General features: G+C 36.6%; 1 protein-coding gene across 1 annotated transcript in view; it reads right to left on the bottom strand.

Moving 5' to 3' along the window:
* Window positions 1-848: 848 nt before the first annotated feature.
* The window catches only part of LOC108776416 (hemicentin-1), a 35,740-nt gene continuing 23,621 nt past the window's right edge, over window positions 849-12,967 (bottom strand). The window contains exons 9-11 of the mRNA XM_018543022.1: window positions 5,021-5,269; window positions 3,212-3,492; window positions 849-2,107 (exon numbers count right to left, since the gene is read on the bottom strand). Coding sequence (XP_018398524.1) covers window positions 1,964-2,107; window positions 3,212-3,492; window positions 5,021-5,269 — 674 coding nt within the window. The 3' untranslated portion in view covers window positions 849-1,963. The remainder of the gene's footprint in view (window positions 2,108-3,211; window positions 3,493-5,020; window positions 5,270-12,967) is intronic.

Raw genomic sequence — 12,967 nt, 5'->3', positions numbered from 1 at the left:
GTAGCGCGTCCTCGTATTCCCCCGAAATGCTCGAATTACTGTTCTTCGTCCAATAGGATGCTCACCTAGCTGTCAGGACGCTTTTGCAGCTCTCTTCGAAGCTAATGGAGAGGCGCGACGATCTGTTTTCCTTAAAGCACTTCAGCCATCTCATGCGGCGCGTTTATCTCGAGGAAATGGCGCGATACGTCTCGCCTGTGGCAATTTTCTTTTTGCGAAATATATTGCCTCTCCCCCATATTGCGATGTCGACGCGTCTCAGCATACCGAGACATGGCATTAAACATTCGCATTTTCAGCTGTTATTAAATGCTGCTATCTTCCGTAATCATTCATGCCTAAGTAGGTATATCAGAAGTTTGAAGATACTTACCTAAGAAGTGAAGATGCAAACCAAGTAAAATGTGTGATATACAAAATAAAATTTATAAAATTCTTATAATCACGTATTCTCTTAAAATAATAGCGACTCACGAATATTTTCATTAATAGAGAAATGCTGAGCTCTTTTAGTAGAACGGCAAAATAATTGATATGTACGTATTTTACATCATTAAGTACAACAGGAAATGGAGATATATGTATCGGGTAATATCATATTAAGTACGTATTGTGTAACATGTACGCCCACGTTGTTAGGTACAAGAGAGCGCAGGGAAATTTCTTTCACGTTCGAAATGGAGAAGTATAATGGAAGCGTAACACAAGTATGTACATTGCGCGAGTAAATTCGTCTCACGTATACCATAGGAATTTTACCTTCCTGTGCCGTTCGTTCTTTGGTTTTAATGGAGAAGAGTATGTAAGGTCAAGTGAGGAAAGATAAGAAAATGAGCTCGTTTGTGTAAAACAGATGAAACGTATTCTCTTTATTCGTATTCGTATGCCATCGAGTTTTATCTTACGCGATCGGACATTTCTCGATTTAACGGATGTATAACGGATGAAATTCGGACATTAGTGACTATAATTCTAGGGCCAGGCTCGTGACTATTTACAATAGATCTTTGTACAAAAACTAGTTCCATATAAATAGTAAAATCCACGTTCGTGTGCCGCATCAGTGATAGGGAACGAAGACGTCGCTCCTTAAGAGATTCTCTCGAGTTCGGCGAAGTCTTTTGAACGAATTTATTTTCTGTCTGAGTTGTTATAAAAATTTTGAGTACGAAAAAATGAGCAGTGATGAGCTTCGAATACGATCACATTAATATCGTTAGTATTTTGAGGACAAGGCTGGAGGATGAGCTTCAATCGAAAAAAATAATTCTCGATCGTATTACCTTGCAGTAAGGACAACTATATTTGAAAGTAATTTTGATAGATTGTAAAAGTTCCAAAAGAATTAGTGTATTAAGATCCATATATAAAGAGACGTCATTTTATGCGCGACTTGAAAACTGGAAGTATATGAATAAAGTATAAAGCGCCATTAAAATATTCTTTAGATCGCTTTGACCCAGCCTCATCTCTTTCGTTATTGACATTAACTACTTTTAGGGGTTAGACTCTTTGTACGTTACGATATACCGTTTATACCTCAGTATGGCAGTAAAGAAATATTTTTGGACATGTACGGGTACCTCTCTAACTTGCTAATGTCATTTCACCTCTCGTTTCCCCCGTAAAATTATATATGAAAATGTAGCGCCGTCCCCCGGCGGCATCGACATAATGTAATCTCGAGGAGAGACCGCGTTCCCATCAATACGATCTGGAACACACCATCAGCCTCTCTATGGTTTTGTACAGTAAACGTTAAGTGTGTCGTCGCGGAGTGGTTCGAAACTCGTGTACCAACTATAGGAAGATACCACGTTAGACTTCGCGCTCGCGTCTCGGGGATCCACGGATCTCTACGGCTGTTCTCCGCTCGTACTCGTTACATTTACACGTGTAAATATAATCGCCAGCGGCGTCTTAGAAGCTCACGAGGCTGATCCCGCAGGGAAACCCTCCGAACTTATATACAGCTCTCCTGTATCCGATTCGAGCGTGTCACCACTTCAGGTTGATGGAATTTGCCTTGCGCGGAGATCGACGTTGAAACGGGCCTCTGTGGCATCGACGAGAGCCCTTTGCTCGTCCTCTGAAGGCTATAATATATCTGAAAGCAGGAATCACGTCCGACATTCATCAGACTTTATTAATTAATAAAAATACTATGTATTATACAATACATTCGTTTTAACATGTAAAAACAATATTAAGAGCGTATTTATCGAAAGATTTTAATATGTATATTGAATTTAATCCTTTCGCCGATGATACATATATGTAACACAAAATATATTTCAAATTAATCAAATTGTGTAAAAGCAAATGTCGAAAACTTTTATTTCTGTGGATTAAAAAAAGACAAATGTCATATTTATTTTATGATCTCGAATATTGATTATAATATAGGTATATTTTATAAAGCTGTTATTATTCGGTGATATAATTTTGAATATTGCACTACTTTTTAGTACCAATTATTGATTAATTAATAGATTTTTACTTTTCACCGCGTATTTTTTAAATGTGGCACAATTAATTTAGCTATATCTAAATAGAAAGCAGTCACTGAAGAAGAACATCGGAATACGAAGACGAGTTACGTACATCGGGACTGGCCTCGTCAAATTATCGAGAAAACTTCGACGTAATTAAACTTACGAAAGCGCAGATAACTCAAGATCCTGCTAAACCGGAAAAGTTAAAGTGGGAGACTGCCGCATATTGAAGCAACCGATTCCTTCTCTTGACTAACTTCCCATCACTCTGCTTCGAGCTTCTAATATTTAAAACAGCCTTTCTGATTTAGCTTTGCGGAAGTTAGACGCAATATTTCAACGGAGATCAAATCAGACATTAAAAATAAAAAATGCAGCGCTTATTTGATATGCTCGAATATAATTCGACCTACTTTTTCCTTGTTTCTCCACGCTCGTTAATTTGCGCGAAAATATTAAGAAGTATCGTTTAAAATTTTGTTGAAATAAACGTTATTTGTGTAACGCGAAGATTGTAATGCTATCAATCATATTGAATTTTTCTCTCTCTCTCTCTTTAAACTTAATATATAATTACACTTTCCTTCAATCACAGTTCTCATGGATTTCTTCTTTTAATAAAAAAATTCATTTCGTATGCTAGGGAAACTTAATGATTAATGATGAAGAAATAACACAGAATATATAAGCTGCAATATTATATTACAATCACTTACGTTTTGGTTGTTACGCTGATTATAGGCGTCCATCGCCATCTGCTTGAAATCAGCCATCGTGGGCGGATGATTGTAAGCGCTTTGCTGAGACACGTGATTTTGCGGATAATTTATGGTAGGCGTTGGCAGGCAGTCAGTCAACATCGGATCCGAAGGCAGGTCCAGACCGTGCTGAACGATCGGCCTTTTCTCCGGCGAGGCGTCTTCATCGGTGGCGCGATCTTTCTTTCTTCGTTGTGGCGGTGTCTTATAGACGGGAGTATATGTTAAGGGTCTTCTTTCTGCGGACAAATTTACGGAAGCCATGCAGAGACCGAACGACTAAGCCGCTTAGTCGATTAAATCAGGAACAGCTATTTTTTTTTTTTTATAAGTATTCTATCTCTTGTAATTGCGAAAATTTAACATGAGCTTCACGACTGATTCATAGCTATGGTTTCCATCTTCTTTTTTACATATCGAGAAAGGTAGAAATTGTGCTAAAAAATCCTGCAAGAATTTGTACTATTCTATCGATGAAACTTTCATTACGAAAGGCAAAATTTACGAGAGATCTCTCGATTTTTAAGTATTTCAATCCAACTTCATTTCCCGACATTATCATTATTCACGTAGTTCGCTCCCGCGACGTAGTTCGCGTATTAATATCGCAAATGGAAATGTATTTTCATGGAAAAAGTAACATCGCGCTGAAATGAATTTAAATGAGAAATTTGTTTCATGGACTCGTTTGCTATAAGTATAAAAACTAACATTACGTGTTTATTATTATACACTTGGAAATGATGTCAGATAGGAGAGTTTTATTATATTCATGTCCACACACGCAGATTTAGAATACTTTTTCGAAAGTACATATTTATCTGCAATATGTTTATCTCTTTCGAGAATATTTTATGGAAGGTTTTAATTTGATACAATTATAAAGTCAATTATACAAAGAACTTAAATTATTATTGGCATCATGTTGAAAGATTCATATATAATCCACAAACGAAGTCGAACGTAAATTATAAAATATCGACTATTGAATGTCGATGTAATATTTCTATATGCTGCTATAATTATAATAAATCTAACCATATTACAAATATGTAAAGATTAACAGAATATATGATTCAGCTTACAAGAAATTTATGAATAATATGAATTTATTGAAGAAAATGGGAAGAATATTCATATATATAATAATGTTAGTTTAAATTTTTAAATCTAATCAACAGTTCTTGTTTAATTTAATTTAATTTAATATTAAACATACTGTCATCATTGCTCGTATTACTGTATATCACTTGTCCGAAGTCGGAGCAAAATAATTACACACAGCCAACGATATTCTTATAAAATTCTTTACAATATATAATTTATTATTTAATTAATGGCTTTACAACTATTAATTATCTACTATCGAGAACACATTAAAATTTATTTTATTTATTTAAAAATGTAGAATTGTAGAAATGAACAATTGAAATAAGATGTATTTACTTTCATCTATACCATACATGTAAAAAAAATTAAAAGTATAGTTATATTTCATCTTATAAATGACGTTAAAAAACTCATTAAAATTTTTTGTATATGTGTGTGTAGATAATTTTACTTTTAGTAACTTTCTAGTTCTCTTCGTAAAAAATCAACATCAAATATTACTATTGTCTCACTTTTATTTTCTCGGCAATTTCGACAAAATTGAAAAATAATGCGACGGCCCAGCTAGTTTCTCATCGACATAGAAAAGGGCTAATATATATTCTCGCAAGGCGCAATTCGTGCAAACCTTTTCCAACGAAATACTGACAAACTTACCATACTCGTTGGGTATGATGTCCGGATCGATGTCATCGACCGCCTGCTTGGTCTGAGGGTGCACCGGGGTGGTTGCACCTGCATTAGGCGGCTCGCATACGATGGGAGCGTGCTTTGGACTTCCGGGTCGGCCGGTGGAGTGCTTCCGGTAGAGCGCCGCTAGGATTCCAGCAACAGCCAGGGCCAAAAGGGTCGCCATGGCTGCCAAGCCCAGCAACAACGGATTCAGCATCGATGCATCGGTGTTGCCTGCCGCGACAGTCGATGCAAAATGCTCGATCAACTGGAACTTCTATCGATCTCTCCGTAGCTGAGGGATATTCCTACTCCCTCGCTATATAATAACGCAACCCACCCGGCTTTTCCTAATCCTACATTTTATTCAACGCGAAATAAAACTTGGCTATTTATGGAGTAGAAAGCGCTATAAGTAACATTATCTTTTATCGCTCACTCTCTCATGTCTCGACGAAAGAAAAGAAAGAAATAACGATATGGCGATATTTCTTTGAGGGGTGCTTTTCATACTTCTCGATTATCAACGCGGATTGTGTCGCACTATTCGTCGATCGTCGCTGCAAATTCGTGAACGGAATCCGAGATCGTAGTAAATGTTTTGTACGTTCTAGTTACTAAATGACTTCGACAGGCATATTTGTTTTGCGTTTCCAAGCCTTCTCCTTTGTATAGGTGAACAAAGGTACCAGAAAGGAAGCGATTCAATGTTTCTCTATTACCGACGCGTGACACCGTCCCGTACAAAGAGTACGTATAGCGCTACCCTGAAAAGGGATCATTGAACAGACGCCTTGAGCCTTGGTACACATATATCGCTACCCTGAAAGTGGCTTGATTGCAAGAGCTAAACCTCCTTTGTGATAATGCCGCTTACAAAGTGACGCGATCGCTAGAGCTTGAGAGACTTTAGAAAAAAATTTGCTACTGTTGTCCGACACGGTAGTTTCTCAGAAAATACACGTATATCTAAAAAAAACATTGCAAAAATTTATCAAAAGACATTTTAAAGATATTTTCAAGATTTCCGAAAAGACGTCTGAAAGTTATTTTAAATGAGATATTTTTTTAAGCATGTACAGTTGTTTACGTTGATCATAATATTGATTAGACTGTATTATTGATTAGAATACATACGGCATCTGAATATAACGTGAAAGTATATATAAGGTAAATGTATCAGTTAGTAAACAGCTAATAGACATGACTCAATTATTGGACAAAATGATAATAAATTTAAATATTGAGTTTCTGCATATATATAACTCTAAATAAATTCGTTTTTTGTAAAAATTTAATAAAATAACTTTATTTAGAGTCGTACATGTCATTAAAGGGATAATTTAAAATTTTAGTCGTTTCGTTCAATAATTGGGTCATATCTATTAACTGGTATATTTATCTTACAATTACGAAACCTTTTGTATATTTGATTATTTTATTCTAATGGAAGAACGTAGAATAGTATTCTCCCTTTATATTTATTTCTTCCTTCTTTCTTTTTGTTGTAATTGCTGATTATTAAGAAAATAAGCGCCATCAATATCAAACGGGCGGTTTAATAAGCACGATGATAATTAACGAAATGTTATTACTAGGCGGGACTCGTTGCTGTTCAACCCTTCTACATAAATGTTCTGTCGGCACAATATATCTCATATACGAACACCTACACCCTGCTGACCCGCCGTTTTCTACATGCACGCGTATGCGTATCTCTCTTTGTATACAAGCGCGCGAAGCGAGCGTATCTCGCCGCAAGGAAGATATAATTACATCAATTAACGCACACCCTGCCACGCGCGTACACCCGTAAAACTACCCCTTCCTACAAGAACGTTCGCGCAAGTCCATCCTTCCTCTGGGTTATCTCGAGCTAGCTCGTGTCACTCCTAAATATAAACTGGTTCATGTATAATGTATGAACATCGGAGACTATGTCCTGTTGATTCCGCATTTCTTCTAATTCCTTTACGTGTCATATCTATTTTGCTTAAATTTCTTCAACCAAAATCACGCTATACGAACTACTATTTTGAACAAATGCCTTTAACTCAAAATACGTTGCTTGCGTTTCGACTTGTTTACTCCTGAAGACCTTTAAAGTGAAATGTGGCTCTAAAGAATGAAATTTCACTCTTAAAAACTGACAACTGAACCACTCTTTTTCGATACTGGTTTAATTGACACTCTTTGTCACTTTTTAAAATTGGATTCCATCCTAAAGATTTTCAAGATATACGATATATAGCAAAATAAAAAAATACGAAAAAATTATAAATTAATTAGAGAGTGTGCGTATACCTTTCATTATTCATACATGAAACACAAAAATATTGTTATTTTACATCGTTGCAGCAATCTCCTTAACAACAGCGGATACTGCAAATATTCAAGTTCCGCATTTTGCCGTTATATTGCTCGTGGTAACTAAAGTTTAAAGGAGGGGTAATGTCTAAAGTGACGCGAGCTTACGGTATAGTTAAAAACACGAAAAGACGGCGGTGATGCGCTTTTAGAAGCCCATTTAGTGCTACAAGACAGCGGCTCATTCAGGATGTTAAAGAAATGAAATAGTAAACAAGATCGCTTCTATATACATAGTCTAGGCTACATGTTCATAAAAGCCTTTGAGGCTTATTCATTTTCTCAGTTTATTGTTTGCGGTTTTAATTGAAAGAAATACAATATGTTGTTCCTTTTTCTTAATTATTCTAATGTATATAATTTTATATACATATGTATATATAAGATGTATTTATTTATTAATTATCGATCATTTAATGAAAATATTACACATAAATTAAATAATATGTTTTAAGAATAAAAATAAATCATAACAATTTTTGTCAATTTTAATTTCGTAAACGTGTCCCAATGATGCATTTTGTGTACATAAGTAATTATATTCTATAATTTGTTCTTCAAGTTAATTGTTACAAGATTACGTGTATAAAGGAAATGGCATGTACTACGCATCTGCTTGGTAAATTAATGCTTCTGTTTGAGCAAATTCTATTTTACGTATTTTACGCTTAGTTAAGGCTGTTCCGCATGAATATTGCGGACTGCAACGAGAAATGGCGAAATCTAGGATTATTATTAGCCGAGATTTTAAGATATCTTATTTCTACGTGGAACACAAAATTACATTAAAAGAATAAACAAAATAAGAGAACAAAATATTCCATTTCTCAGTTTCAATATTTCGAATTATTTCGTATTCAATTCAGCATCTATTTGCATTTTATAATAACATTCAGTTTTTTACTGCTATATATAATATTTAATCAGCATCTATAGCAAATATGTTTAGATTGACCGCTTAATTATATATATGTAATCTTAAAATATACAATGATTTTCCGATCTTTTATTACATGATGAATCGTGTGTAATAATTTATGTCTGAATTAATTTTCATTACAAATACAAAAATTTATCAAAAGTGATTTCCATATATTTTAATGTCTTTAAAAAGTATTTGGGAGATTATGTTAAGAGAGAAAAAAAAACAAAATAAGACTATTATTTAGCCAAATGCTTCTAATATTTCAAAGAAAAGAAATGCACAGGACACGAATAAATAACTTCATACTACGAGATAATATTAGTACATTTCAAATTGAGGTTTTTTAATTGTTGCGGTATAGATAAATAAATGCGTATTTTAGTCTTGACAGTATATTCATCAAAAACATCGCGTGCTTGCGTAAATTGCAAGCGAATAAATTCTCTGTGAAAGTCCATTATGCAAATATTATTGAGCGAGAGGATATGTACCTAAGAAAAACGCTTCTTAAGGGCTTGCTTGAAAAAAGATGTTTAAGACGTATGGCATTAAATACATAAAATTTCATCTCGCGGGCATAACGACCAAAGTTTGTTAATAAGAAATTGATAGATTGCTCCTTGCGAACTGTTGGTAGTAGAACCTAGATAGCGTTTCTACTTGATTAATATGTGATAACAGTTCGGAACCGATTAGACAGCAGAGTGGAAAGAGAAAGTCACTGAGTTATTGATCGAAACGAGCTGATAAAATGTGCGCAAATCGAAGCGAGACATTCCAATTTCATGTACGAGGAAAACCGACAAGAAGAAGCGACTTGTCATGTTTAATCTCAATGTGTCGGCTTCCTAGATCGACTATCGCGCCGCTGCCGATTCGCTGAAATTTTTAAAAGAGCCGTAAATCCGCTGTTATCCTGCGAAAGACAGAGATCGTTGGAATTCTCGGCTTGACGGGTACCCAGGGAGCATTCGTGATACTCGTTAAAGTTTGATTAGACTTTGATTGCCGGCGGAAAGCGGACCAATTTAAACTCTGCCTCGCGGACTGAGAGTAAAATAATAAAAAAAAAAAAAAGAAAAACGAAGACGGGAAGAGAGGAAGAGAGAGCAAGTGGAACGACATCCGGCAACCAAGTGAATGCGGACATTACGTCTCGGCTTTGCTGCGTTCCCTTCATGAAAGAATTTAGTTGAGAGCAGAGAGCTGTCTCTCGCTTGTACAACCAACGCGCAGACAGTGTGTTTACACCAGGATATGTCCCCAGCACCAGGAGTAATTAAACTTTTTCCAGTGTGAAATTGCAGGGCTGGGCCGATGCATCCACCGGAGTTCAGTTGCCCAATCGCGGCGGAAAATTCTAAAAGTACGTATAATTGCAAAAAGGAAGAGAGTAACAACGTCAATATTATTTGAGTTACATCATGTTCCTTCACGTGGCAAGTTGCAAATAATAATTTTCTTTCGTTTGGCTTTCTTTCTTTGTTTTGGAGTGAAAATATTCAGCGCGGCGATATTTGAATAAAATACAATTGTCGCTGACATGAGAGAAAAACATTGTTAAGAGAAACGATCGTAACACGCAGAGTGCAGTATGTCGAAACTTCGTGAAAAAAAAATATCGGTTCACCTCTATACGTGAGACTTGACGTAATTATTATAATACATGACTTATATCACGGCTAAGGTATAAAAGGGAGAGGGAAATACGCGCGTGTGCGCTTCTCGCGCGCGCAATTGTTTGCCTTAAACACGATTTTAATGCACTCAAGCCGCTCTTTTGCCGCGCGTCGTGTTGACTATGCACTTTGTCTTACCTGCGTAAATAAGACAGAGGCAAACTCGACGACGCCGAGAACGCGCCGGGAGAAATTCTTTGAGCCACTTGACGTTGTTGTGCAGGCCTGTGTTAAGCAACGGTGCTACCGGTCATTCAAAAAATCTGTCAGCAGACTGCCAGAGAAAGCAAACTCTCGCAGCGCTTTGTATTCAGGTATTATTAGCTGACATCTGACGCTACAAAGAACTGTCTCCTCTTCTGTTGACAAAGGCGAATGGCATCTTTTAAAATTCTTGCTTGAATATTACAGCGGCGAAGAAATAAAATATTTGAAATAGCGCTAAAACGCCGTCGTATAATAGGAAAAATTATTGTAAAACGACTTATAAACTTGCGACTCTGCAATGGTCTGTGTTTCCTCGACGCGACGTTTCATCTCTTATCATTTCGTTGTTCAACGCAATCCAAGTAATCTAATTATCATGTAAGCGACGCGATTGTATTGTTACGAGAGAATTAAGAAGAATATATACACGCAGTATTTTTACTATTAGGAAAGGAAAAGCTCTATTTTTAGCACTCCAGTTTAACCGAAATTGAAAATGTCCCGAAGATATTCGCAAAAACGCACAGCTGCATCGTGAAATATATTACACACGCTGTCAAATTTCAAACACGCTCGCGGTGTCGCGGAAACAACTTGCTAGCAGCGTTGTGAAATATCACCCGCCAGCAATAGCTGCATAAGCATTGACGTATTTCGGCTCGCTGCAACGCAGGGAGAAAGAGTTAATATTGACGTTCCCGTTTATCTTGTCGGTACATCTCGTATCCTTCGCGAAGATGTACGGCCTGTTGCGCGTTTTATGAAAACAATGTCAATCGTTGTACGATAAATCGAATCGTTTGACCCAAGTATCAACATGTCGTTCCTCTCTACTTTTCCTTCCTGTCATCCTGTTATCAGACGATACTGCAGAACAAGACGAGGCGAGGGAAATCATGGAAAAATGAGACTTCATCCTGCGAAGGCTACTCATGGCACACAGAAACGAGTTTCTGGATGCGGATTTTCATGGCGAAAATTTTCCATGAGTGAAAGGCTAGAACGGCAGGACGCGAGTGAGCCGCTTTTCGGAGTAGCTAAAGTAATTCGTCCCAAATCGAAGCAATCCCGCGGATACCCGAAACCAATTTCGAAAGAATTGCATTCTAAAACCGTCCACGTGGTAACCCCCGAGGCCAAACAACCGACTCTACCGCACGTGAGAATACCAAAAAAACTCTCGGAAAACCGTGAGAATCTTGAGCCAGGGAACGATCGATTTTCGGAAAGAACGGTTTCTGGAAGAGAAAAATATTTTCTTTTCTGGATAACGAAAGTCGGATGTCATAAGGAATTATTCCTTCTCCGGATAATTGTGTTCGCGCGCGCGCGCTTCCAGCTTAAACGTCTACATTTAAGGATCCCGGGTATCGAATATAAACGAGGCAAGTTTAATTTCTTTAATATCTCTAATAATAACCCGCATAAATTTGTATCGCGATGTTTATCGTATCCTCCGCTTGATACGGAACTTTTAGGATTAATCCTAAAATCCTCGTAATCCTTTTCAGAGAGTTACGCGACTTATATGCGAACGGAGTTTCTCCAACAAGAATATTTAAATCGCCCCTAGCAATCCAAGTATCCTTACCCTCCTCCTATCCTCGGTATCTCATTTCTATCTCCTGTTTTTTCTTTCTTTCTACTAGAGTTGCCTCTTCTTTCATACTACGTGTCTTTAGCGCACCATATCTAAAGATATAGTAGTGAAAGAAGAGATATCTTCTTATACTGCTACATATTTCTTTTATTTTTTGTAGAACCGGCGCGGCGCAGCGTAGGTCGACAAGTTGAGGATACGCATGGAAGGAAAAGGATATTCGTCATCCGCTTAATTTTACTAATGGATCAGCTGGTATACGTTCAATGAGAGATTACGAAATAGATGGGTGACGGTAAGAGGCTACTATACAATTTTCTTCTTACTTGTCTTAGCCGTGACGACTTGCCTTACCGCTTTTATTCCTTGTGCTCGTTTTCTTGTGCCACCGCGGCGTGCCGCGTCGAGTTACCGTTTTTCTCGTTCCCACACTGTGGCGAGAGGAACTTCTCGACTTGAATCATATCTTCTTCTCGGCACGTCTCGGTATCGTTACCGACTAGCGTCTCGTTCGTTCGCGGCTACTTCTTGTTCCTTACAGGAGGTACCGGTAAGGTACGCAAAAACATTTCAGTAGTAGATCTCCGTGCGAACCGCCACGGTTAGTTGGAGTAAAGGAAAAGGGAAGTATTTTCATCAGAATGCGCGGCGTGCGATAAGCGAGAAGTGTAAAGTGGAGATTCACCTTCATTCTCTGTGTACGGGGCATAAATTATACGGTTGTATCTACTTTACTCTAATAACAAACTTTACCGAACTTCAATAAAACATTTTCAAATGTTTTATTTTTACGCTAAAAAATAAAATATGTCAAAGATATATTTAAATACACATATTTCGATTATTTTTACCAAATATAGGAATTATTTTATTTAATTAAATTTATTCTTATCAGTATAAATTCGTATCACGTTACTTATTCAATGTCTTCTTGAAATACTACGTTTGCTTATTAATTATTAATTATTTCCGAAGTCTCAATGGTTGAATTAGTTCTGGAAAATAAGGAATTCCAAGTTCAAATTCTGAAATAATATTTTTCGCATTAATATTCTTACAAAGATATGTATATTCTTATAGAGATGCTTATTAGCATTAAAAATTATTAAATTGCTTGTCAATTTAATAAATTTATATTTAACATTACTATTCTG

Source organism: Cyphomyrmex costatus, unplaced genomic scaffold (assembly GCF_001594065.2).
Source record: "Cyphomyrmex costatus isolate MS0001 unplaced genomic scaffold, Ccosl1.0 scaffold36, whole genome shotgun sequence".
In the NCBI taxonomy this organism is placed as follows: Eukaryota; Metazoa; Arthropoda; class Insecta; order Hymenoptera; family Formicidae; genus Cyphomyrmex; species Cyphomyrmex costatus.
Note: the sequence above shows the minus strand (reverse complement) of the source record. Positions and strands in the feature narration are given on the sequence as shown.